This window comes from Molothrus aeneus, unplaced genomic scaffold (assembly GCF_037042795.1).
Source record: "Molothrus aeneus isolate 106 unplaced genomic scaffold, BPBGC_Maene_1.0 scaffold_57, whole genome shotgun sequence".
Lineage (NCBI taxonomy): Eukaryota > Metazoa > Chordata > Aves > Passeriformes > Icteridae > Molothrus > Molothrus aeneus.
In genome coordinates, this window is record NW_027099209.1 from 405,192 (window position 1) to 432,891 (window position 27,700).

Consider the following 27,700-nt stretch of genomic DNA (forward strand, 5'->3'; position numbering starts at 1 on the left):
GACCTTCTAAAAATGGCTGCCTAAAGGGCGGGAAACCGGAGGACCCCGGTGTGTCTATGCGGACTGCCTGCACGGAACACCGACGCCGGCGCGGTCCCGAGGGGATTTTCTCTTGCGTTTCAGGTGTAGCCGGCACGGGCTGTGGGGTCAGCGGCGCCGCGGGTGGGCGTATTTTAGCGGGTTTCTGACCGGCATCTGAGTAATCGCCTCTCTCGGCGGAGGGGGGGTGGGGGGGGGGGTCCTTTCTCGGCCGCCATCATGGGAGCGGCGCGTCGCCAATGTCGCGGAGCTTCATTGACCTTCTCAAAATGGCGGCCAAAAGCGCGGGAAAATCGCGGACCCGGGAGTCTGCCGCCCTGTGGCCAGAGAGCGGTACTGCAGCCCCCCGAGCCAGCGCCCTGCCCCTCGCCGCTGGCACGGGGCAAGGACGCGGCTGCCGAGCGAGGCAAGGGCGAGGGGCAGGAGCGAGCGGCGGGTGGGGCGGGCTCGGTAAATGGCCGGGAGGGGTGAAAGACGTTCAGGAGTGCAAAAGGGACACGATGGCTGAGAAGAATGGCCGGGCGGGGGGTGGCCCGGCGGGGCCGCTTTCGGCGGGTGGCGGAGGCGCGGTCGCAGCGCTCCGCGGGCCGGGGGCGGGCGAGCGCTGTCGGAACGGGGCTGCACCCCCCGAGCCCGCGCACGCCCCTCTCCAGGTGCTGGAAGCGACGGCGGGCCGGAAAATCCCGGCGTGGCGGCGGCGCTGCCCGCCCTTTGTGCCACCAGCTTTGCAAGGTAAGACCGCCCGCCCCGTCCCGCCCTGTGCCGCCGCCTCCCGGTGTCTGTAAACTTCCCTCTGGCTTCCCACTTCTCCGTGCTGGAGAGTGGGAGAAAGGTCCCTGCTGCTTGCCGTGTCCTCGGTGGGCAGAGAGCTCTGACCTTGGCCGGATGGGCTGCTGAGGATTGGATCCATGGGGATGGGCTTTGATGCATTTAGTGACCTTTACAGATTTCTTTCCCCGCTTTTTTCAGTTCACAGAATTGTGGAATAATTCAGGTTGCAAGGGGCTCTAAAGATCACCTCATTCCAAGGCTGCTGCCGCCGTGGGCAGGGACGTGCTTCCATAGAGCATGCCCTGTGCCAGCCAGGTGCCAGAGGAGGAAGGAAGCCCTTCCCACCTGGAGCAGAGGCTGCTGCAGCTTGGCGTAGCCTTGTGTCACCGAGCGTGTGAGACAGAAAGGCCCTTCCTTTCTGGAGGGGTAACAACACTCAAAGCTCTTTCTCGGGACAAGCAGAGCAATGGAAGGCCAAAGTAGCCTTCAGTTCTTCCAGCAGATTTGGGAACAACTTGAAGGAGGAGCAGAGCTGGCCTGGTGCCTGCCAGCTGTAGTTCCTTTTCAGGCATGACGTGCAAGTTGCCCCTAGAAGTCCAAAGGCAGCTGTTTTTGTAGCAGAAGGAAGTCAGGAGGAGGCAAAGCCACCAGCTAAGTCTGGATAAAAAACTTGGCTAACCTCTTTTCCCCCCCTCCTCCAAACAGGCAATTGTGAAGCACTCAGCAGAGATCTGCCCGGGAGGAAAAGCAGAGCCAATCTCTGAGAAGGGACGTGCGAGCTCTGGCGAGGACGGCTGCTCCCCCTGGCCTTGGTGTGGGACCTCCTGAGCTGCCATTCCTGGTGGTGGGAGTGTTTCTCCTCTCATCCAGCCAAGCCAGAGACCGCCTAGGGAAGGAGCAGGTAAGGTTGAAGTACCAAGATCTCCCAGGTAAGAAGTGACACGGCAAAAGGAAATGGCCTCGACTTGCAGCAGGGAAGGCTTAGATTGGATTGGAGGGACAATTTCTTCACTGAAAGGGTGGTCAGGCATAGGAGCAGGCTGCCCAGAGAAGTCCCCGTGCCTGGAGACATGTCAAGGATGTCAAGATGTGGTGTTTAGGGACCTGATTTGGGGGGGCAGCTTGGCAGTGCTGGGGCAGCAGCTGGGCTCGATGTCCTTAGAAGGCTTTTCCAACCGCAAGGATCCTATGGTTCTGGAAAGCCTTGACCCCTCTGGCTCTAGCACAGCACCTGGTTGCTGACAAAATGAGGCTGGTCATAGAGCCTGGAGGTCCCTGTGCCACAGGGAGAGGACAAGCCAGTGTCACCTGCAGGGAGGGTCTCGTCCCCAGAGAGCAGCCAGTGACTCCGTCCCTGCCCGGGGCTCTGGGTGCACCCTCGGGGGGTGGGGGACGCACCTGCCCTCCTTGCTGCTCTCGTCCTTATCCCATATGGATTTAGCAGCAATCTTCTGTCTTTTCTTTAAAACTGTCCTTGGGAGAGTTCAAAGAGAGGGTCATTAGTTATTTTAAAGCCTACATCTTTTACCTATTGGCACTGAAGAGAAAAGACACAAACCTGCTTTGCACCCTTCTGCCTGGAAGTCATTGTGACACAGGGAAGGGAGGAAGGGGCTGGCCGGGGTCAGCCTCTGCTGAGCCTCAGCTCTGGCTGCTCCTGCTCACAGGGTAAACCCAAAAGCTGTCGTGATCAAAAAACGCAGGCGCCCTTCTGACCTGAGTCACAGGGGCCCTTTCTTCTGAATGACTCAAGATGGGAAATCATTCTTGGAGCTTCAGAAGGAAAAAAACCCCAAAACCGTAGGTACATTTGTAAGAGTGTGTATGTACATACATTTCCTTGCAGGCAGCAGGGTGAGAAAGGGTGTTTATTTGAGGGCCCCCCACACAAGGCTTTTCAGAAGCATAGCAGAGGCATTCCCATGTCTTCCTCACACAAGGTCATCCAGTGCACTCACAGGAATGCCATTTAACTTTGCTTTTCTCTAACCCAGGTGTCACTAATAATAATGCCCACAGCCTTGGAATCAGGATGAAGGTGGAGCCTGAAGGAGCCAGGCACACTCAGGAGAGGGCAAGTAGCTGACTTGCTGGGATTTGGCCCACATAACTCTGAACTCATACGTTGGTTTTGGTTTTCTTTATTGTAGCTGACTGAGAGGCTAACAGGCGATCATGGGGCCCTCCGAGGCAGACTCATTTCAGGTGCAACGTGGATTCACATCACCGATCATCCAAAAGATAAGTCTGGGTCACGGCCTGGAGATGGGAGAGCAGCGGGTTGGGAGTTCCTGGGACAGATTGAAAAATTAACAGAGGGAAAAGCAATCTTCTCCAAGGGGCCTCTTAGGACAGCTCAAGGGAGAGACTCCACATTTGATGGCAGCGTGCAGGCGGGCAGGGCAGAGCAGTTCCAGTCCGCGTCATGTTGTCCGGTGTACCGTGTTACCTACTGTGTCTTTGGGGTCCCTTTTGCCTTTTCCCCTCGAGGCCCTCACCACAAGCATAATGTGTCGTGTTTAACTTCCCCCCGTTTGTCACGTTCTGTGTCACGGGTGTCTGCACATGTTTGTGCCGGAGCTGCTCTGCCCTGCCGCAGAGGCTGCTGCAATAGGACAAGGCTCAGGGACACGCAGTTTGTGGGGTGTCGCCAGACTCTAGATGATATTCCTAGATAGACAGAAGATGTTTGGAGCTGTGAAGATATCTTGCAGCCCTTTGACGTTTGTCCTCGCTTTCTTTCAGATGCAGAAGGATAAAATCCAGGGCAAAATCCATCCACCCATCCTGAGTGAAGAGGTTTCCCCGAGCAGGTCAGTCACCGTTTGTCTCTGCAAGGGGAGTGTAAAGTGTGACTCTGTTACAGCTCTGTTCTTTTTCTTTTTAGGAAGTAAAGCTGGACATCAGCAGTCAAGGTGAGGTGGGCAAGGTGAGCATTGAGTAGCGTACAGAAGCAGTTGTTATTGCTCAAGTCTCACTTTCCGGTGCAGCTCTAAGCATCCCTTCCTGTTTCTGCGCTTTAGGCAATCCACTCGGAGTACGCCAAGCCCCAGTCACCAACCGGCCGACGCGCCGGGTTTGCCGCTCTCCCGAGCCCTGGGGAAGTATCACGGGACTCGGCGATGAAGCCTCTGCCTTTTCTGTTTAAAGGTGTCACCAGGGCAGCCTTCAGCAATGGCCGAGGAGTTGCGTTGAGTCAGGGAAGTAGGGAGGAGGAGCGAGGCTCCGCTCAGGTTTCAGCAGCGCCACATCACCTCGTCTCCTCTTAGCCCAGGCGTGCCCCACGACGATGGCGTCAGCCTCCGAGTGCGGCTGAAGCGTGCGGCCCCAGGAGCCGGGCATTCTTGGGAAAAGAGTGAGTGGCAGAATTGTTGGGTTTTGGCCAATGTTCTGCTGAGGTTATGCATTGATATTTCGTTTTCTTTATTGGAGCGGACAAAGAAACAACAGGAAGTTGTTTAACAAGAGTGCCAGCAGGACCTTCCCAGCTGTCGAGGCAGCCTTCCCTTGCACCTGACACAGACCGGCATCCCCAGATGCCTGAGAGATAAGTAGAGGGCTACGACCCACAGAGGGGATGAAACCAGGGCGCAGGGCAGGGACCCACCGGGAGGGGTTTCTGAGTCCGCTTTGGAAACGGGGGTGTCCACGAAGCGGCCCCTTAGGCCTGGGGGGGAAATAAAAGCAAAGTCTCACTTTTGATCACAGTGCTGAGGTGCGCAGGGCAGAGCAGTGCCGGTGTGTATCGTGTCCCTTGTCTTTTGTGTATTATGTGATATTTGGGTATCTCATGTCTTTTATCTTAGCCCTGTGAAGGGCCTGTCGGAAACCTTGGCGCCATTCTTAGAATCTGTGATCTCAGTGTTCCTCAGCCTGGTACCCAGGCCATTGAACTTTTGACTCGGGAGCTCCGACAGGCATCAGAATTGCATCTCTCTTTGGAAGCATCCAGTCAGGTGGCTTTTCTGGTCTTGTTCTGAGCTGCACGGACAGCCGTGCTCCTCAATGCTCCATTTCAATGGATTAGGCTTTGTAAGAATGCGAGGTTAGGGAGAGGATTCTGACCGTAGGATTCCTGGGTATCCATCTTTGCAGTTCTTGGAATAAATCCTTCAGCCAGCATCTTCCTCCAGGGTTCTCTGAGCCTCATCAGTTTGCCATCTGTCTCACCTCGGTCATCTCCTTTTGCATTCTCTCAGACCTTGCAGCCACTTTCCTTGCCAGGAGATTTCTGTTCCTGTTGTGTCCCCCCGTCTGTCACGTCCTGTCCCGTGTCACGGGTGTCAGCACACACATTTGTGTAGGAGCTGCTCTGCCCTGCCGCATAGCCTGGTGCAGTAGGAGAAGTCCCTGGGAGTTTGTAATGTGGGGTGTAGTTGGACTCTAGATGGGATTTGTAGATGGACACAAGATGTCTGGAGCTCCTAAGTTGTCTCTGTTTCTCTGCGAGCCTCTCAGTAGCCCTCGGCCGGTCCCAAGTCAGCAGACACCGGGGGGGCAGCCCCGACACGGCCGAGAGCGGGGAGACACCCTCTGTGCCCCGAGGGTGCTGAGGGCACCTGGGCTGGGGGGAGACACTCTCTGTGCCCCGAGGGTGCTGAGGGCACCTGGGCTGGGGGGAGACACTCTCTGTGTGTGCCCCGAGGGCATTGAGGGCACCTGGGCTGGCAGGGAGACACTCTCTGTGCCCCGAGGGTGCTGAGGGCACCTGGGCTGGGGGGAGACACTCTCTGTGCCCCGAGGGTACTGAGGGCACCTGGGCTGGGCCCCTGTGCAGCACAAGAGACACCAGAGACAGCAGTAGAAGAGAAAGGGCTGACTCTTAACAGGGGTTAATCCAAGGCTTTATTAGGATCCCAAAGGAGCTCCTGCACCTCAGGGGCCTCCTGCCGAGAGCCCCAGGGAGATGTGCCAAGGTCACCTTTAAAGGGAGGTGGAAACCGAAAGTAGATAACTTCTTACCAACCATTAAGTGACCCTAAGGGATGGATGCTGGGGGATCCAGACATACAGGACAGCGTATGGGGCAAGGCTTGGGGGGCTGACCCCTGGCCTCTGGCTCATCACTCGACGACTTGGACCGAAACTTCTGCATGGAGGGGATGGGAGGCTGAGTGATTGACAGAGAGGCAGGGTGGGCATTTGGGGATGATCTCATCCCGGGAAAGGGATAACACAGGTAGAAGGAGGGGGGTACAGTCTGGGATAAACCATTTGGGAAAAATATGGGGATACAAAACAAAACTACTTCAAAGTATTACAAAGTATAGAAATGCACTACAACAGCTATGAAATAGATTTTATGTTTACTCAAGCTTCTAAAGTCAGTCCACGTTAGGAAATGCGTAAGGCAGGAGTAAGAGTAGCCCACTTACTGAAATGCAGTGACTGAGAGAGCAATGACTCTGTCCAGGCTACTGATTTCCGAGTCCTCCATTAGAGCCTGCTTTCCTTTCGCAGTTCTGTCCTCCGTGGTGATGCTGCATTGTTGTGGCAAATAAAGCCTCTGGTATTGCAGAGCTGTGAGCAGCCACTTAGACCAAGAACAAAGCTTTAATCTTTTGATAGTCATCCTGCTGCATTTTGGGAATAGAGAACGGGTTTGTGCTATTTTTAGGTGCATGGAATTACAGTAACATAAATGTCTTCTTTTCAATTTAATGTGCTGTTAGCTAGTGGTTGGTTTGATAGTTCTGTGCTTGCTACAAATCTCTGTGTGTTAGGGGGTGAGCAGTAAGAACATGGAGTTTGGCACAAGCGTGAAGGAAATTAATGTGGGTTTTTTGACTTCATAAAGGAGAACAAGTGTATTGATCAATAAGCAGCAAGTCAAATCCGAAACAGAAGAGTGCTCTATGCTATGTAAGTGGCTCATATTGTTTATTCCAGGTGATGCAGTCGCAGACAAACAAATTGAATAGATATTGGCAATGTAATGTTGAAAATTTTGGGAGTATATCCAGTCAATTCCTAAAATATTGCTGCAGTTTAAATGTTGTGAGGGACATGATCAGCAGACTGTTTCTTTTTAATTCTTGTTTGTCTGAAAACCTGCAAGAATCAGGATTTTTCTGTGATATTCTCGGTTCATGCAGAGTTCATTGATTCAAAGGTACATGGCATGCAGAGTCCTGCAAGGCCTGAGAAACAGCTGCATCACACCTGGTGGATGTCCAAGAGTCTGCACAAACAGGGATGAACTTTAGGATGAACTTGTAATTGATGAGCTCTGTTGTTCTGTCAGCTCAAGAGAGCACGCACCCCCCTCCTTTCCAAGGATGAATATTTAATATGGCTCACAAAGTGTGCTTGCTTTTAATTTTCGGTGCCATTACCCATTCCAGCATGCTGCTTGTCCAGATCTGTTGGAGGTGAGCAGCTCCCAGAGTGAAAGGCTGATTTCTCAGATTCTCAAACTGCCTGGGGCTCAATGGCAGGACACCCCCAAATTCACTTGAGAATGTATCTCAGGTTGTCCAAATGCTTCCTGCACTCGGGCAGGTTTGGTGCTGTGACTGCTTCCCTGGGGAACCCGTTCCTCAGGAGAAGTTAAATGGCTTGCTAGGGTTTTCACAGTCAGCATTGAGCTTTAATGCAGATTTGATAATGCCCAGTACAGCATAATAGCCACAGGAGCATTATTCTGCATCAGAGCAAAGACATTCCTGGATTTGTGGAGAGATCCAGAATAAAGGGAATTTATTGTCCCAAAGGGAATTCTGAGCGATACCATAATGTAAATAGAACATAGGAATGCTAATAAAGAATGAAGTGAACATTGCTTTCAGTTAATAATAATTGTGAACACAATATTTATACTCCACATATTGTATTTTCTCATGCAGTGGTCTTCAAACCAGAGAGATAATAGCTGTTGATCTAAGAGTTATTATACTTTAATTAGGAATGATTCTTCTCTAGAGCTCTTACTTGTCTTTGTTCTAAGAGCGAAAGTTGTTGAACTTTTTAGTCAAGACAGAAACCAGTTGTCAAAGTTTAGAAAGAAAAATGGAAAGAGAAAAATAATGCCTTTTTACTCTTAGTTCTCTTTTTTTCTCGCAATATTGGTAGAGAATATTCATGGAAAATACTTAGGCTTTTTATTTTTTTTCCTGGAAATATAAGACAGGTGCCTTGTTTTTTGTTACAGTAAAATAATATACTCTTATGTAGCTATGAAACTTCATTTTGTGGCTTGTTACTGGTAAACAGTGCCAGGATTCTGATGGCAGTCATGTAGGCTAAATAGTTATGTCTGAAATTTTTTTATTGCTAAATACTTCATGGTCCTTCTCCTTTTTGTTTGCCTCCTTTTAAACTGACTATTTGAGAGTTCTGAGTAGCCGTGTGAAGGCTACTCCCGTTTTACTGAAAGTGTGGTATTGGCATTCTCTGAACAAAGAGAGATTTAATTCTCTCTCCCAGGATTTTTCCTGGGGAAGGCAGTGAGAAACCTCAGAGAAGAAGAGAAAACAATTCTTATCTCTACTTGCTGCTCCTGTTTGGAACATGTGGAATGTGTCATGGAGATGGTTTACCAGAAGTGATTTGTGAGCTGGACACCAGCGAGGGTTGTTTGGATTGATTGGCCAATTGGGGCAAAGCTGTGTTGTGACTGTCTCCAGAGAGTCATGTGTTTTTCTTTAGTAGTATTTGGTATCTCTTTAGTGTAGTTTTAATATGGTATTAGTGTAATATAATACAGCTTAATAAAGCTTAATAAAGCATTTGTTCAGCCTTCTGGAATCATGGAGTCAGAGCACATCATTCCCCGGATGGGGATTGCTCATCTACAACAGAAAGCGCGGATTTTTACACCTTGTCAAGCTGACATCTCTTGCTGACGCCCGATTCTTGCCCTTCTACAGAGGAGCTCAAGGAGAAGCTGCAGCAGTATGTTGATGAGGTGAATGCCCACAAGCCAGGTTTCATCGAGGTTGTCCGGCACAGCAGGCAGGAGGGGCTGATCCGCTCCCGAGTCAGCGGCTGGAGAGCAGCCACAGCACCAGTCGTCACTCTCTTCGATGCCCATGTGGAATTCAACGTGGGTTGGTATGTGCCCCTTCCATTCTCTCACCCAGGGACCTTTTCCAAGCACTGGTGGTAAATTACTGACGTGCATTTAGAGGGTGAGTTAGAATTTTGAGCTTTTTAATGAAAATTCAGACATAATCATGGACACAAGCAGGAAAAATGTGTTTGTGCTGTGTAATATGATCTAGATACATTTTTATGGTTTGAGTAATCTGCTGATCTAATTACAAGGTAGTTAAATCACATTAGAAAACTGCACATTAAAAATCTGCTCCAGTAATGTAGCCCTTTGCCCATGAGGGTGAATGTATCTTCATTAAAAAATATTATGTTTCTTTTACATTCTGCAATGTAAACAAAGAAGCGCTATTTTGGTTATTTTGGCCACTCTGCAAAAGTAAACATAACTAAAATAATGTATTTTAACATGTTCAGTCTGGATTTAATATCTCCCTTGCTCCTTAAGTAAAAGTGAGGTAAAAAGGCAAGAGCTTCTGTCTCTAGGATAGATCTATTATTAACTCTGCTCCTGATGTCCTTGGTAGTGTTGAGAGCCTGAAGTTATCATTACTTGGTAGCAAGGATATAAATGCTCTATGATATGCAGATACTCATTTCTTCCATCCACCAGCTCAAATCAAGGTTAACAACAGAGCGTCCTAGAGAATATGTTGCCGTGTATTATTTTGGGGCAGAAAGGGCTCTGAATGGGTAACAGCTTTAGACTTTGCTCCTTCTGAAAAATACAGCATTAGCTGCTATATTGTTTATTTGGTGGTGGACTAAATACTCTTTAAGGGCTCCTTCCAAACCAAACTACTCCATGATTTCCATCAGTGCTATGCTTGCATTGGTATAATCTTAACAGTGTATTTCTTTTTTTTTTAGGGCTGAACCAGTGCTCACCAGGATAAAAGAAAACAGAAAAAGAGTAATTTCTCCATCATTCGATAGCATTAAGTACGATAATTTTGAAATAGAGGAGTATCCCCTCTCAGCACAAGGCTTTGACTGGGAGCTGTGGTGCAGGTATCTGAACCCTCCTAAGTCCTGGTGGAAACTGGAGAACACAACTGCTCCAATAAGGTAATAAATAACTAAATTACAGTGTCTAAAAGCTCTCCTGGGTGTGACAGGGGGCAAGTGGGCTCAGCTGTGTGATAGGTTTTACTGACTGTAAACTTCAAATACTTAAATGTCCTTGATGCCTACACAGTCATCAAGAAAACTCCTGTTTTCAGTAGATGTTTTTAAAGGAAACTTTTGTTTTCAGTAGATCTTTTTAAACAGGTTTCCTGCCCAAGTGGAATGGTAGGCAGGGCTGCTCAGCAGCACTCCATTCTCCAAATGTCTTGCCTGCTAATTTAGTGCTTACAGGCCAGAAATGGAATTTTCTTTGCAGTTACATTGCATAAGCAGAGCTGGCCTGACAGCTGTATTCTCTATAGTGTTGTCACATAGGTGCACAGCTGTGCTGTGTGCCAGGAGTTAATGTCTGGTCACTGACACTGTGAGCAAAGGCTGTATTGGGTCCTTGCTTTGGGACAGTCTGGGTCTGTACTTTGTTCCCATGTCCAGAGTGTTGTCAGACTGGTACAGAACAATACCTTTGTCTCAGGGAGGGGAGTAGTACCCTCTGAACCCACTGAGCAGCTCTGCTGAGAGTACAGGCCTTGCTTGTAGACACACATTCATTCCAAGGAGGGCACTGGTACCTGTGCTCCAGCTCCCTGCAGAAAGAAAGTGTGAATGCTGTTCTTACCTCCTGAAAGCAGAACCTCAAACAGCACTGGCAGCTGTTTTTCATCCAGCAGCTATCTTTGCAGGCAGGCACTTTTCTCAGGTTCTGTCAGTTTAACACACTCTGAACTGCACTGACCTATGAACAGAACCTAGAATTGGAAAGCAGGAGATAAAAATTAACAGGTTTGCCAAAGACAAACGTAAAAAGGGGTTAATTTCCACAGCATTAGAAATAGTTATTGCTGTTAATGAACTCTGTTGACACGATAAAAATGTTCCTGTGAAGACAGGTTGAGAGAGTTTGGGTTGTCCAGCCTGGAGAAGAAAAGGCTCCAGGGAGATTTACAGCACCTTCCAGTACTTAAATGGTGATTCCAAGAAAACTGGTAAGGGACAAAAGTAGGTAGTGATAGGGCAAGAGGGAACAGCTCTAAAGTGACAGAAGGCAGGGTTATGTTAGATATTGAGATGAAATTCTCTCTGTGAGTGTGGTGAGGCACTGGAACAGGTTGCCAGGGAGGTTATGGATGTCCGTTCATGGAGGTGTTCAAAGCCAGGCTGAATGGGGCTCTGAGCAACCTCATCTGTTTGAAGATGTACCTGCTCATGGCTGGGGTTTGGAATGAGATGATCTTTAAAGTCCTTTCCAGCCCAAGCCATTCTATGATCCTGGGATTAATTATAGGGAGTAACCATTATGATTTTTAAAATTAAAAGTAGTGAAACACAAAGTAATGAGCGAATACACTTTTCCATTTTACCCCCAAACTCTGTTCCATATGAGGACTGGGCAGTGCGTGTACTTTATGAATTTCAGGTTTGTTCCCTAGCTCTTTCCCTGGCACATTTTTTAATTCAGTGCAATATGCTGCATGTGTGTGTTGGATAATTGAAACAAACACGCCAACAAACAAAGCCATGTGTCTTGATCGATGGTTTCTATCGTGCCTCCATTATTCTTTTAGAATTATAGCAAAGGGAAGCAGATGCACTGAGAAACACTTAAAAACAACAACAAAGGCAAAAGGACCTTATCATAAAAGAAGCATAAGTTTTGTATTGATGTTTTCTTCATGAATAAATACATCAAAGATGGTCTTTCATTGTTATAAAACGGGTACTATAGCACTTGGAGGCATTAATATATAGATTTCTGTAGAACTGTACAATTTGTGATTGACAGCCTATGATCTGTTTGAAAGCAGATGTGTCCACTAGCTGTAGCTTGAGTGTTCTCCATAAAAGCAGGGTGATTTCTCCTGTACTGCTAATTAATATCTTGTCATTACCAGAGTGCCAGCATAATAATCTGAAAACACATATTTATTTCTTGCAATTGTGGATTATAAGGTAGGAGAAAAATGAAAAGGCTAAATGACTCTGTATCCTTCTCTACTCATAAGGTGAAATTGTACCCTCTGTGGCTGAACTCTTACCTGACTAAAATTTGCTCTGTGTAGTAAAAACTGGTTGGTTCCCACCATGACATAAGTAGAGTTTACTGATCCAGTAAAGCGATGTGATTTGTTTAGGTTTGGCTCAGGATAATGGACTAATGTTATGCTGGTAAAGGCAGGCTTTGCTTGATTCTGTATTAAAAAAATTTATCTGGATGGTCCTATTCAAGAAATAATCTCTTTCTTTAGGTAAGCTTACAGACACAAGTTTTTAGCTCTAGCTGAACCTGGCTTCTGGCTAAACACACAGAACTGCACATCATTTGCAATTGTCACAGACAAGAGCCTTGAGGACTTAGCAAGGACAGAGACTACACTGGCTGGTGCCCCAGAAACAAAACTGGGGCACCTGGATCTCACACTACTAGCGCTGAAATCCTTACTGCTCTGGTGAATATTTATGTCCGATAATTTGTCTCTAATTTCTTTCAATGGTGCTCATTTCACTTTAGAATTAGGAATGTCAGAAGGCAAGGCTCAATAAAGCTCTTTGAGAAATACTTTCTTAAGAATCTGTTTTGCTGCATCATTTTACCTAGCAATGATAAATACAATCTGTGCCTGAAAAATAAAATTCTTCATAATTTATCTGCTAATTTTGGTTGCTGATGATTTATTCTTCCAGAAGTCCTGCACTGATTGGATGCTTCATAGTAGACAGAGAATACTTCCAAGAGATTGGATTGCTGGATGAAGGCATGGAAGTATATGGAGGAGAGAATGTGGAGCTTGGAATCAGGGTAAGTAAGGAAAACAATTAGCCCATACTGGTGGCTTACATTTAAAATATAGCTTACTTCTTATTGCAGAGGGGGAAAGCAGTCCAAACCATGGATGATGGCGTGAAAAGGAGATCCACAGCTCTGCAGACATGTACATTTATTTGAGGAGAGAGGAGGGAAAAAAGAGCAATAGCTCTCTTTACAGAACTTAATCTGGGACAAGAGTAGATGTGTAGAATTTAGGATTGTTCTTTCAACAGAGTTTTGCAGAGTTGATAGCTAAATTTCCCTGCTTACCTGTGGTCCCAGACTCAGTAAGAAAAGTTTCTCGCAGGTGTGATGAGAAAAACCTTTCTAGTTTATTTGGTTTATTTGAATTAGGAAAATCACTGTGGAGCAAAGTAGAATATAGGGGCATTTATGCTGCCTTCCAGACATAAGGGAATTAAGGTATTCATAATGTGAATATATTGTGAGTGCATATGTTTTCTTTTTCCATTGTACACTCTTCACCTGTTTACTATAATGCAGTATTGTGTGTGATTTGTGTACTTCTTTCTGTATCTCTTCACAGTTAAACACCTTTGTGTTCTCTTTGAGAATCTCTCAGGTTTTTGATAAGAGTGGAATTCCTAGGTAGATAATGGTAGTGAAAAATGGGGTGGTGTGTTATAAAACTAAATTCTGAGCCCTGCTAGGAAATGTAAGGGAGAGGTAACATTGTGTTTTGAGCCTTTTAGCTGCCAGAATATAAGCATACCGTTGTACAATAGCAAAAAAAGGGGAACTTACTGTAAGAATATATAATTATTTCCTGAGACAGCAAGATATAACAAAAAATACTCATTTTTTATTTTGGGTTACTTGAAATTCTTTTTCTTCTGCCTGTTAGAGATAAAGAGGTTTTTCAGCCAGAGTGAAGCACAGACCCTCTTTCAGCTTTCTCTCTCCCTGTTTCACTTTTTTAAGGAAAGGGAGAGAGAAATGCAAGACTGCTTCTTTTAATAACATTGTTCTTCTCACTGTAAGGGCCAGAGAGCTGCCTTCTGCTCCCAAAAACTTATTTTGCAGCTCAGTGTTGCAATGAGTTGAAAATTACCATCACTTTGATTTTTCTGTTCTTTTTCCAACTGACAAAACATTATTGTTTCCTCATGAGTGCAAGGAGTTGTCTCTTGGTTTGCATCATGAGATGTATCCTGTCTGGGCTACAGCACTTAGCCTTGGAGGAGTTGATGTTGGTATGTTGGTAGACAAGGCCAGAGAGACACAATCTCTGCATAATTGAAATTTTGGAGTATGCTGGATCACTGAAATAAGGCCTGACACTGCTCTGATTTCCTTATGGCTTTTTCTCTGTCTCCAGGGAAGCAGTGCCTGACCTACATAAAATACTCTCATCTGTAACAGATTGTAGTGTGCAAGGTAACATAATACATGCTTCCTTATCTGAATTTATGCTGGCTTGGATCTGCCTGTATGAAAACAAATTACCGAGCTGTAATAAATTACAGATTGTTTAACAGTTTATTAATGCTCTTCTCACAATCCTCAGTGTGTCTGAGATCATACAAGGGTGAGACTCAGTGAGGGGAGACCTCAGTGTGGTCTTCAATATCCTCACCAAGGGAGGTAGAGGTGCAGGCACTGATCTCTTCACTCGGGTGGCCAGGGGCAGGACCCAAGGGAACGGCCTCCAGTTGTGTCACAGAAGGTTTAGGTTGGATATCAGGAAAAGGTTTTTCACTCACAGGGGTGGTTGGGCGCTGGAACATCTCTACAGTACTTGTGGTGCTTTCAGCTGTGGGGCTGCTGATGAACGCCTTAATCAAAATAGTCATTGTTCTACAAAAACGACATTGTAATTACAGTATTAGTGCAATGAATAATGTTTGCCTTTTAAAATGCTGCTCTCCAATCTGTGACTATGTAGGCTCACTGCACCTCCTCTTTCATTGTCATTTTCCTTTTTTTAAAGAAGTATCTAGATTTTTTTACTATTCTGCTGTGTGAAAAGCATTATCATTCAGGATAATGGACAAGCAGACACTGTCCAAAATGGCCTGCTAGGGAAATTTTATGCAAAAGCTTGTAAGAGCAAACATCTAGAGGAACTGGAGAGTTTATTTTTGACTGCAGAAATAGCACATGTTAGAATCATTTGAGCTACCTGTTTATCTTAAACACAGTGGGTAGAACATGGTCCCATGTCCATATATCACTGATTTTGTTCCAGAGGATGTAAAACTTCTGTGAGGAATTAGACCCTGACAAATGGAGACTTTTCCCACTATCCTCACCCAGGAGTTATGTTTGTCACCTCATCATCTGCACAAATATCTAGTTATTTATGATATAGGAGTGCAAGAAAATCACCAACTCTTGGAAACTGTATTTGAAGGATCCATTGCTGGCAAACCATTACAAGCCACAGAGAGCAGGACTTTGGAGGATTGTTCTCTTGATTCTGAATTTGCTTCAGAGCTGCTACTCAGCTCTGTTGGTCTCTGATTTGGAATACTGTTTTAACTACTAAGATTTTTACCCTTGTCTATGGATTTGTAACAGCATTTGTAAAATACTAAACATCTATTATTAAATAAATATTAATAGAAATCTTTTGCCTTGAGCTAGAAGCTGGCAGATGAGTTCAAAACACGAATGGATTTGATTCTTAGAAGAAACTCTTTACGCTTCAACCAAATGTTTTCTTGTAAATCTGTTTATTTGCCTCATAAGACAAAAAAGGCCGGCTGGTTGATGCAAGACTTAATAGAATCCTCTTTGAGCAGTTCAATCATTTTAACTGGGGTTTAGAAAGATTCATTTACTGTGAAGAAGCATCATATTTATAAAATCAAGTTAGAATGAGTGGTGCTTCTTTTTTGTTCAGTCATTCCCAATTGAATGGACTTAAGTGTGCTTTTAAATTACCAGGTTGCATTTAGAGGGCAGATTGGAATCACATTTTCATCCATGTGACCAAGCAGGAACTGTGTTGGTAACTGCCTTAAAAGAATGTGAGTGTAAGGCTGGTGTTTCTCAGTGTCATTTGGGCTCAGCTTCTGGCTTGGGCCTGCACAAGCAGTTCCTGTGGCCGTGGAAGACCCTACAAATCCTCTGCAATCAGTTGCATTCATTCAGCCAGATTCTGCTTTGCGTGGTTCAGGTCTGGTTTGCAGTAGGCTTCTTAAAGGCCTCTTCCAATTCCTACTGAAGTCAGAAGAAGATTTTCTATCAAAAGCAACCCTGTAGCAATTCTTTTGTCTTTTAAAGCAGCCTACATGCTTGATAAAGCTCTGGAATATCTGTTACAAGAAGTTATTTGTGCCACTTTTAGGGATGCCCTAACAAATACTCAGTGATCTGCCTCAGGTCCCAGACTAAGTCATCATCAGAGTCATGGGAATGCAAGCCCAGGCTTTGACTTAGAGTAATTCTGTGTGTCACAAAGACTTTGTGCTTGCAGATGAATTTGTGTTCACTAGGATATAATGGCCCTCTTAAGTGGGTAAGAGGAAAATTTATTAGAAGGTAAAAGCTCTTTAAGGGATTGGGTCTTGTTCCAACTAAATGCTATATCAGGACTTTACATCGGCTGACCCAGGAGGAAAATTGCATTTATAGTTAGACTGAGTGTGGCGCACTACTTTTGTGTAGTATATTTCTGTAGTGAAATTAATTGCTTCATTTCTTGCTAGTCTGGTGGTTTGTCTGCAGACCTTTTGTGAATCTCATGCTGTTTCTGATGGTGGAGAACTGGAGGAATGCAGTTAATGAATAGAGATGGAGAAATTAGTTACTTGAGCAAAATATAGTCCTAGGGTTCTTTGGGGTATTTTCCATACATGAGGGTCCCTCTGTGGCAAAGCAAGCAGATGTGAAGTCTGTCATGGCTCTCTCTGATCTATTGTTTTTGAATTCCAGAAGTTATTATTTGTTTGTTAGTTTTGGGCTGGGTCTTGGTTTGTTGTTTGTTTGGGGTTTATTAATGTGTTTTTGGGTCTTACCTATCTTGTCTTTTCTTTAACCTCCTCCCCACAACATGCTTCTGGGATCGTGATTTTTCACTGCTTCTTAGTTAAGTGAGTCTCTCCCATTTGGTACCTAGAAACTGATGGCTGCTTACATGTTCCAGCCATTTCCAGTCCACAGTGTGTGTGTATCCTGATTGTTTCTCACCTGAGATCTTTCTTACAATATTGCCCTTGGGATAGTGTTCTTTTTGTTAATCACAGGCAAGTGAAGGTACTTACACTTGGCCCCAAATCTCCATATTTATGGGGAAACATTTCACCCTTTTTCCTCTTTACCTGGAAGTTTCCAGCAATTTTACCTGTCGGTGTTCCTAACACAGGCCATAAATGACACGAAACTGGGACTATATTGCATGTAAATAGATGTCTGACTTAATTAAGGAAAGCCTTTGCACAGCTGTCCTGGCCATGGCTGGAGTGGAGATAATTTCGTTCCTAGAAGCTGGTACAGTGCTGTGTTTTGGGTTTAGGATGAGGATAATGTTAAACTGCACCAACAGTGTTCAAGCTCAAGTGAAGTTTCACAGCACATAGGCTACACTGGGTTACATTTTCTCCTTCTCCTTGCCATGCTCTTGTTCTAGTTCCTGCAGCAGCTCACCAGTGCTTTGGCCCTGCCAGCACAGTGGTCTGCCCCACACTGCTGCCTCTGAACACCTCTGCTTCAGTAAACTTTTATTGTCTTTCAAATACAGGGTTAATTTTAATGCTAATCAGTTAGTGATTTGCCCTGCTGCCTCACAAACTGTTTTGTTAGGCAGATTGACAGGCTGGCGTGCCAGTGTGATAAATATGGCCAGGAGACTCCTTTAAAAAGGCCTTTATTACCCGAGGGGTCGCGCACAGCGCCGCTGCTCCCACAGCACGATGCTGAGGAGGAGGAGGAGTGCAGCAGGAGGGTGCGTGCAGCTTTGTCTCTTGGCAGAGCTGGGGCTTCCACCCTCAAGAGAGTCCTTAGGAAGATGATGTTGGCTTGTAGTCCAGGGGTATCATCCAAGCTGAGCACTATTAAAATTATGGTGGCAGGACGGAATCCGGCTCTGGTCAAGGGTGGGTGATTTAGTGTGGTTCTGGTGGGTTAAAGTCAGAGTTCATGTTGGTTGTTTTGAGAGGGTTCATATAGTTCCCATGGCCTCTCATTTAAATTCAGTCCAGATGCAAGGCCTCCTGGGAGCAGGGGAAGTGGTTCCTGACAGGAATGGATACAAATCTAAGGTGAGATGGAAAGGGGCACAAATACAGAGTATGACAGAGAGAGATACAAATACAGGGTAAAATGGTAACATAGAACAACAGCAACTCAAGGCAAGTCCTAGAACTCTAACATTCAATGTTTAACAACAGACCGACACTTCAAATTAAGACCCTATCAACGTCATTAACATCAACTAGCAATTACTTCTCTGAAAAAGAGCTCTCATCTCCAGGGTTTCATTTCTCACACCAAGAGGTAGAAGAAATGTCAGCAAAGGAACAAAGAAGATGAAGGGATTTTTCACCAAACTGCTGTGTTGTGGGACTGTTTGCATGGAGAGGGAGTAGTGGGCTGTGCCATGTGTGCCTGGTGTCCCTTTCTGTCCTTGTTGCTGGGCTTACCTCCCTTGCACTCCACTGAGCAATGGAGATCTTCCCCAAATATGCCTCAGGAAAATTAATCAAGATGTTCCCCATTTTCGCACTTGCAGCTATCATCACTTCTTGTAGTCTTAAAGCCATGTTTTTAGCTTGTTTTCAGTAAGAAGGCCAATATCCTTTGCCACTAGGGAATGATTTGCTCTCCAGAAAACATCCTCAGTACGTGATCACAAGTGCTGCTCAACAGTACAAGGTTGGTGATGTGTAAAGGCAAAGGGCTGAGAAGTCCAAAAATAGAAATAGCCTTAGTTGTTACTCTGAGGTAACTTTTAAATACTGCTTTTTCATATAATGATTTCTCTTTAAATTTGCATTAAAGCTTTAAATAGAGAGAAGTTTATTTTGCTTTTATCCATTTTGTGAAATTAAGAGGAGACAATTTCTAGATTGAAGCCTGAAAGAAAAAGATTGTAAAGATTGACCAAATGTTGCTTCTTACAAGATGTAGCCAATGATTTTCATAGCTCACACTTTCACCAAGACGAAAATAATTCCTTAGCAGTGCAAGTGTGGCATAAGCACTTGCCTAGCACCCTGTGTAACCAGCAGTGGCTTATCTGTGTGCACAGGATTATTCCTGAGGTTAATTTTGTTTTGCAAAGTACCTCACTGTGTCAACAATTTGAATCCCAAGATGACACAGGCTAAAATTCTCTATTTACAGGATTGTAATTCCAACAGGTTAAAAAAAGAAAGGCTCTATTGAGAACAAAACAAGTAATTGCCATGCCTCCAAATTCTGCCAGTCATGACGCTACTGAGTTTTTTGGCTTGGTCTGGTTTCAGTCACTCCTACATTGGAATAATTGTTTTTCCCTCTGTTCTTATGAATGCCTCAGCAGGTAATCTGCAGCTACAGCGTGTGTAATTATACATTACTAGTGAATCAGTTTTGTGGTTTTGCTATTTCTGGGGAGAGAACATTTTATTAGCTGCTCCCACAGGAAAGAAAAGTATTACAGCAGCAGCTAACATGGGCCATCACTATACCCTACAAGGAAGGATGAGGAGGCACTTGGAGATTTCTCACAAGTGTTTTTTCACCAACCGTGCATGTGTAGTTGCACATTACCAACTGGGAAGTAATATAGATATATTTATGTTTTATGAGAGGAAAGTGTTATTTAGAGTGGTATGGGAAATAGTAAAACAGTTTAACTCAATATACACTTACACATCAATGGACTCAGGTGAGATGCAAGTTAATTAGTGCATTATTAGCCTCATGTTTAATGCTCTCCTGCACTTTCAAGTCATAGTGTAATTGCCATTGTACCTTCTTATATTCCAAGTCTTCACGGCCTAAGCTGGGAAGATTCCATATTTGTGGCTTTCCTCTAGTATTTAATTTCATTGAGATATTTTAATATTGCAAGACTGATTTAGTAATCTAACAAAGATTAGAGGAAGACCAGTGAGGGAGAGCAAGGGGTTGTTGTGGTAGTACAGAAGTGAGTAGATGACTGAGATGGGTTCACCAGGATGGATGCAGCATGTTCAGGTCACAGGTGTGAAGGCCAGACACCTTTATGTGTGTGACAGCACCTTATATTGTAAGGCAAGGCAGTGAGACAAAAGACCAGCCTGGCTGAACAGGGAATTCTTCAGGAGCTCTTGCCTCAGTCTCTAATAGTACTGATAGAATTTGGGCTACTGTGCTGTGGAAAGGGACCTGGGGGTCCTGCCAACAGCAAACTGAATGTGGGTCAGCAGTGCCCTGCAGCCAGGAGGGCCAGGCCTGTCCTGAGGCACAGCCAGGAGAGCCAGGCCTGTCCTGAGGCACAGCCAGGAGAGCCAGGCCTGTCCTGAGGGCATCAGGCACAGTCAGGAGGGCCAGGCCTGTCCTGAGGCACAGCCAGGAGGGCCAGGCCTGTCCTGAGGACATCAGGCACAGCCAGGAGAGCCAGGCCTGTCCTGAGGGCATCAGGCACAGGCAGGAGGGCCAGGCCTGTCCTGAGGCACAGGCAGGAGAGCCAGGCCTGTCCTGAGGACATCAGGCACAGGCAGGAGGGCCAGGCCTGTCCTGAGGCACAGCCAGGAGGGCCAGGCCTGTCCTGAGGCACAGCCAGGAGAGCCAGGCCTGTCCTGGGGACATCAGGCACAGCCAGGAGGGCCAGGCCTGTCCTGGGGATATCAGGCACAGCCAGGAGGGCCAGGCCTGTCCTGAGGCACAGGCACAGCCAGGAGGGCCAGGCCTGTCCTGGGGATATCAGGCACAGCCAGGAGGGCCAGGCCTGTCCTGAGGCACAGCCAGAAGGGCCAGGCCTGTCCTGAGGGCATCAGGCACAGCCAGGAGGGCCAGGCCTGTCCTGAGGGCATCAGGCACAGCCAGGAGGGCCAGGCCTGTCCTGAGGCACAGCCAGGAGAGCCAGGCCTGTCCTGGGGATATCAGGCACAGCCAGGAGGGCCAGGCCTGTCCTGAGGACATGAGGCACAGCCAGGAGGGCCAGGCCTGTCCTGAAGGCATCAGGCACAGCCAGGAGGGCCAGGCCTGTCCTGAGGGCATCAGGTGTGAGGGTTTCCAGGATGAGGTGAGACATTAATCTGACTCTATATATTTTAGAAGGTTGATTTATTATATTATGATGTTATGTTATGTGATATGAGAATGATATATTAAAACTATACTAAAGAAAGAGAAAGACATCAGAAGGCTAGCAAAGAATGAATAATAAAAAACCATGACTGACTAGAGTCTTGACACAGCTGGCTGTGATTGGTCATTAATTAAAAACAATTCACATGGCACCAATCAAAGATGCACTTGTTGATAAGCAACCTCCAGACCACATTCCAAGCAATCAGATAATTATTGTTTGCATTTCTTTTCTGAGGCTTCTCAGCTTCTCAGGAGAAAATCCTGGTGAAGGGATGTTTCATAAAATATAACCGTGACAACAGAGGTGGCTGGGCACTGGAACAGGCTCCCCAGGGAAGTGGCCACCACACCGAGTCTGACAGAGTTGAGGAAGTGTTTGGGCAATGCTCTCAGACACGTGGTGTGACTCTTGTGGTGTCCTGTGCAGGGCCAGTGATTGAACTTTGATGATCCTTGTGGGTCCCTCCCACCCCAGCATGTTGTATTCTATGATCAGGCTTTAGGCACAGTGCAAGATTAACAAGACTGATCAGGCTAAGTGTAGCTGTGGTAAGGAGAGAAAGGTAAAGCCATAAAAGATGGCCAGCACAGTACATTGCTCCATGAATACTAAACCAGTGGCAATCCTGTTTTTCAGTCTCCTTTTGTGCTTTTTAAGACAAAAAGTGATTTCTTTTACTTCCTGTTGATAACATCAACTTGGCAACGCAGTGATTGATGTGTGGGTTATTATCTGTGCCTGGCAATGAGATGGACACACTTGGCAGAGAACTGGATGGGGCCATAAGTGACCCTTGCCATGTGTTACCTCCAAGTAACACAGGTGGAGAGTGGTTCCTGCAGTTCAAAGCAGCAGCACACCATGCATAGTTTAACAGTACACTCTAACAGTTTCACAGCTCATGAAGATACATGCAAAATTAATCCCTGCAGAACAAAACAATTTAAAAAGTACATAATGAAGCAATTAGCTAAAAGAGGAAGAAAAGTAATGACAATTTAATTTGTGAAGAATCTTTACATGTATTAGGTTTTCAATAAGAGTGTTCTATGAAGGCACAATTAATGTAAAATGAGGCCTGTGAGGCAATTAATGATGACTTCAAAAGTTAGATTTAAGGGATAATTTACATATTAAAACTGAAGAGTAGCTCTAGTTATGTTCAAGTCTTTTATTTTTCTTTAAAAAAGCCTTTTAGATTGTGAGGGGGTGTTTTTGTCGGTTACTTAGAGTTTCACATTAATCTATCAGCTTGGTTATGAAAAAGGCTGTTCTTCCATACAAATAAATAAGTTTACCGGTCATGAAAGTATGACCGGATTGTGTGATGATCAGACATATTTAGTAAAGGTTATCTGAATTCAGTGGAGATATTACCTAAATAAATATTAACATATTCCATCCAGTGGGTATAGTTTCTAGCTCTGCAGAGGCAGATACCCAACAAATGTGCACAACAATCCAAAAACTTCCAGGGTGTGATAGAAAAGCCACTGATAGCAACTAGAAATATGAACCTTGATTTCAGTGATCTTTGTGTCTGACACTCTGTCCTTTCTGCAGTCACCTGTCCAGATACCAAAATAAAAATGCAGATTCAAAATGATTATGGTATTAAATGCAAATAGCTTATTCATACTTGTCTGTAGAACATCAGGCTCATTACTTTTATCAGTAAACAATTAATGGTAATGACAAAGGATGACAAGATTTGCAAGTAGTTTTTACAATAAATTGTTCCCAAAAATATATTTCAAAGATACTGGTAACTAATTAGTTTGTATCCACAGTAGTAATTAATTTACACTGACTGTTTTTTTAACTTTGGGGCATCTTTAATGAGTACTTCTAATTTTGTAGTTTGCAACCTTCACAGAAGCTAGAAATTACTTCAGCTTTTTGAGAAATCACTTAATTATGAAGAGGTTTTTGTTTGCAGTCCAAATGAGGTGATGGTATCAAACAAGGTCACATCAGCTCTTGGAGGAGCTGCACGCTCTGTGTAAATTTAATGAATGCAGTGCATGCTAATCAACTGCTCCGTGACTTGTAGGTTTTTGGTTTTGTTATTAGATTAAGGTTCTAGAACATAAAAAGAACACTCAGTGATTAAAGAGATAAAAAGAAACTTCTAATGAAGAAGTGTTATATCATTTTATAATGAAGTATATATTAAATATTTGAGAAAGGGATCAACTTCTGAGTTGCAATTGTTTGGATTAAATATGCAAATTCAAATACATTTAAATGAAATTGGAGAGGATTTACTAAATAATGTAGTGCAAGATGTTTTCCAGATGTGAATGGAATTTGCTTAAAACACCTTGTTAGCAGATGGATGTGGGTATTTGTAAGGAAGTGTGAGTGACACGTGGCTCTGCAGTGCTGTGGGATGCCTGGTGGGAGCGAGTGAGGGCTGACAGGGGTTTCAGGACTTCACGAGTTGCTCTGAGCAGCCACTCGGTGTGCTCCTGCCCCTGTAGCTGCCTCCCCTGTGCCAGCCATCCCCCTGCACTGCCCCGTGCTCAGCTCCTGTCCCCCTCCAGCACAGGTGTGCCACCACCTGTGTCCTCTCCGTGGTTCTAAGTTGCTCTCCTGACTCTCCCAGTGTGGAGCCCCTGTTTTCTGTTGCTCTGAGGTGCTGCTCGAACCTTGGTAAACAGAAATACTCCCAGATTTAGGGCCACAGCTATAACGATGTGCCAATAAACATTCAGTACTTACCAGAATTAGGAGAACTATGGCAGTAAATACTGAGAGCATATATAAAACCCATGATTGACAGCTTTATTCAATTTAAAAAGCAGAGCTTAAGTTAATAGGATTTTTGTCTGCTTGTTTAAAATAAAACCAATGCAGAATACCAAAGTAGGCAAAACCAGAATTAAGTATTCCACTGCAATATGAGTTCATGAATTTAAATTCAAAAGAAAAGATCTGGCATTTAGTACCTGTCTATTTTCTATCAAAATGTTAACATATTTGTGATTTTAAGCATGTATTTCTAGCACCACAGTGTATTATTGAAGGTTTCTGAGCACCTTGGTTTTACTACTATCAAATATTGTTGCTTGGAGTTCAGGTCCTAATTAGTGCATGGACATGAAGAAGAGCAAGTAGGTCAAATAATCAGTATGCTGGTGCCTTAATTCAGTAGATTCAAATCTAAACACTGAAGTGAAATAGTGAATCTCACTTTATTACCATTAAAATCCAAGTTAAGGTGTGGCTACACTTGGTGTACCAGAGCTGTCTGTCAGCTCTTCACGAAGGCAAGATTCCAAGTTAATTGATCCTCAGCATGGGTACAGTATCATCATAATGGTTCTAAAGTTGAACCATCAGGCTGAAAACCTGCCTCCAAAAGCAGCATGAATCTTCTGAGGGTTGACCTGTGGCTTGGGAATAACTTTCTGTAATTCTCAGCCCATGTTCTCATGTATTTCCTTCCTCAGCAGTGTTTTAGGGCAGCACAGGACAGAGAGATGCTGTTGCTACAGGACAGCACAGCCTCTCTCCTCTGCCACTTCCTACATGAATAATAAATGGGAAAACACTTGATTTTCATCTTAGTGATGTATATGTTTGTGTTGTTCAGAATGACCTTGGATTCTGTTGGGCATTTTCTAATCAGGGTTGGAAAGCTCTTTCTTTCTGATGTATTTATGGAGCAAGAAGTGCCAGAATAGGAATTAGGAACAATACAAACAGCCAAATAAAGGCAATGGGAGCTAAGTCTGGATTTACTGGAATCCATCAGACTGCTCCTTGGCTGGAGTTACAGTCAAGTATGAATCTGCTTTGAGACTTTGGACCTAGTATGTTAATATATTAATCCTGACAATAAATGACTTCATGGATTCATTTGGAAAAAAATATGGTTCAAAGATGGAATAAAGCAGTGGTGAATCAGGCTTCTTATCCCTCAGTTACTATGCCAAAGGCAAAGTAGCAAATAAATACTGCTGGTGGTGAGCATTAAGTTTGCTCATTATAAATGCAGAGACGTGTCCCAGTCTCCAGCGTGATTTCATCTGGGAACGTTGCCACAAGGATTACAAATGGCTTTCAGCCTGAAAATTGGTATGTATTGCTCTAAGCTTACAGTGGGGAGTTGGCAATTTATCCTTCAGATAATCATCTTGTGTTAAGTTGAACATCTAAGTGTAATTTTTTGCAACATGATAAACCAGCTCCCATGAATAATTTACTGCAACTGGCAACCCACTTCAGCTCTGAAGTCTTTATGAAGTCTGGTGGCTTTTCAAAGTTTAATAACAAACTTGGATCCAAGACTCCCATCACACTCAAAGTCAGTGGAATTTCAGTGTTAATTGCAACGGGAATCACAATTTGACCTTTCAGGGCAAACTTCTCAAGGACAGAAGTTCTGCATGACAGCATTGAAAAGGCCAAAGCTGTGCATTTGTGTCCAAGTAAGCAGAGCTCATTTACCCTTCCCTGTACTCTACAGCATCATGGGGGGTTGTGCAGATTTTATCTTGGGTAAGTGTTTGAAATATTTTCACTGGGCAAAAAAATGTTGGCTGGATTACCTTGGGTGTAATTTCTGCCATGGCAGGCTTAGGTGTGTTCTGCACTGTGCCACTGCAACGCAGCTACACGAAATGTGAGTGTTGCACCAAGATTATCCTTCCAGCCCTCAGGAAGCCTGCCAAGGTGATTGAGTTGGTGATTTTCAGAAAGAGCAGCAGCACCTTTCACTTTGGCAGGCCCTGACTGAGTGGCTGATCTGTACAGTGAGGTCTGGCCCAGCCTTCTGGTCTGGCTCTGTCTGACCAGGCTGGGCCAGAGCTGAAGTACAGGAGGACGTTCTGTGGATGGTGCTTAGCATCATCCCCCTGTGTGAAACAGAGGCAACCAAACCTTGTCACAGATCTTTAATATCAGCAAGGAAGTACTCTACATGCATGTGTAGTTCCATTTACATTGTCTCAGCTCTAAACCTTTCTACATCCCTAACTGTTATTTGCTGATTTTGGGCCTCCTTGCTCAGCTCTGCTCTGTGCTGTGCTCCTTCCCTGCCCCCTGGCACCTGTGGGTGCACTCTGCAGGGCTTTTCAGGGAGCAGCAGCTGAGCAGAGGATGAGCTCTTTGGCAGTGAGAGGGCTGTGCAAGTGATAGTTCAAGATTACAGCTGAAAGCAGAATTTGTCTCGGAGGAGATGGGTGGGAAAGAAGGATCAAAAGACCCTTTGTTCTGAATTTAACTACTGAGATTTAGAGGAGACTGTGACTCCAAGCATGAACTCTCAATTTTCCCTCTTCCCTGCTGATTTGCTACATGAGATTGCATCAGGAGAGAGGGGAGTCCTGGCATTCCCCAAAAATGAGCAAGGGTGTGTCTTGGTGCAATGACAAATAAAGAGTGAAGCTGCTTCTCCTTACTTCTGGAGTTGGTCTGAGTAGCAGTACTGAATACAGCTCTTGGCAATATTGTAAGCTTTCTTGATAGTGCAGCAAACTCTTAGAAAATGTTAAGCTTAGAATATTAAATAGAAAAAAATAACATTTAGCAAAAGTTCATCTGAAATGCATGTCTGAAGAACATTTAAAACACCCAATTTTCTCTAATAGTTCCTAGTCATTATGATGATTTCCTGAGAATCCTGTGCAGTTCTCAACTACCACTCATTCATGTTCTCATGAATCCTTTCAATATCCTTTAGCTATCTTTTTTCAGGACAAATAAATGTTTTTCTTAAGAAAAAAAGATAAATTGTTTAACGAAAACAAGTATGCCTTGACTAAACCACACATTGTCACCTCATATGAGGATTTGGGGAACCATTTAATTAGTTTTAATTATGTGATACCAATCTCACTTTGCTTGTCCTAATGTGAATAGACAGATTATTGGGTAGAGCAAACGGAAGTTAAGTGATGGCTTTGGATAGGACACTTCTAGTAAAATAAATTCAAGAAAGCTGCAGACTGATTGTTCCTTCGGTTGGATAAAAGGGTATTTGCAAGCCAAGTTTCTCAGCAGATATTAAAAATACTGGCAACAGTTTACAAGAAACCCCCACGTTTTACAGTCTGGGGGAAGATTATCTATGAAGAGTTTAGTTATGAGGCTGGTCTTTGAGAACACAAGAGAGACTGGAGCAGAAGCCTTGTGGCAGACACCTCTGTCCTGCTTTGAGGCAGCCAGTGTGCTTCTCTTCACACCCAGGGAGGAAACCTCTGTTATTTATTTGTTTGCTTGCTGCAAACCTTTAGGTTGATAACCCAGGGTTTTGTTTTGAAGAATTCCTTTCCCATCCCTTCAGTCTGCTGCGAGCCCCAGGCCTGCAGGGAGCGTTTCCTGAGGTCCCTGAATGCAGCTGGACCTGCAGGGAAGGGAGGCAGCCTCCAGTCATCCTGTGTGCGGGGCACTCACCCACCTGCTGGGACAGTGCTGGGAGGAGAGGGGCAGTGCCAAAGGCTCAGGGCACACATTGACACTTTGTGGGTCACAAATCCTACCCAAGGTTTCACAGAGTTTCTCACTGACAGCAATGCTGAGTCCTTGCACCTTCACTTGTTGAGAAGGTGAGTGCCTTTTGTCAAACCTAAGTGATTTCCTGAACAGAAGTGCTCCCTGCCAGGTGCCCAGGAGACACAGTTGTACGTCAATGCTGCTGTAGTGAGAAAACAAGA

General features: G+C 44.9%; 1 protein-coding gene across 1 annotated transcript in view; it reads left to right on the plus strand.

Moving 5' to 3' along the window:
• Positions 1–278: 278 nt before the first annotated feature.
• LOC136571046 (polypeptide N-acetylgalactosaminyltransferase 12-like) overlaps positions 279–27,700 on the plus strand; it is a 48,905-nt gene continuing 21,483 nt past the window's right edge. The window contains exons 1-7 of the mRNA XM_066571441.1: positions 279–771; positions 2,805–2,884; positions 3,556–3,623; positions 4,011–4,165; positions 8,679–8,862; positions 9,733–9,930; positions 12,670–12,784. Of these exons, the coding sequence (XP_066427538.1) occupies positions 279–771; positions 2,805–2,884; positions 3,556–3,623; positions 4,011–4,165; positions 8,679–8,862; positions 9,733–9,930; positions 12,670–12,784 (1,293 nt within the window). The remainder of the gene's footprint in view (positions 772–2,804; positions 2,885–3,555; positions 3,624–4,010; positions 4,166–8,678; positions 8,863–9,732; positions 9,931–12,669; positions 12,785–27,700) is intronic.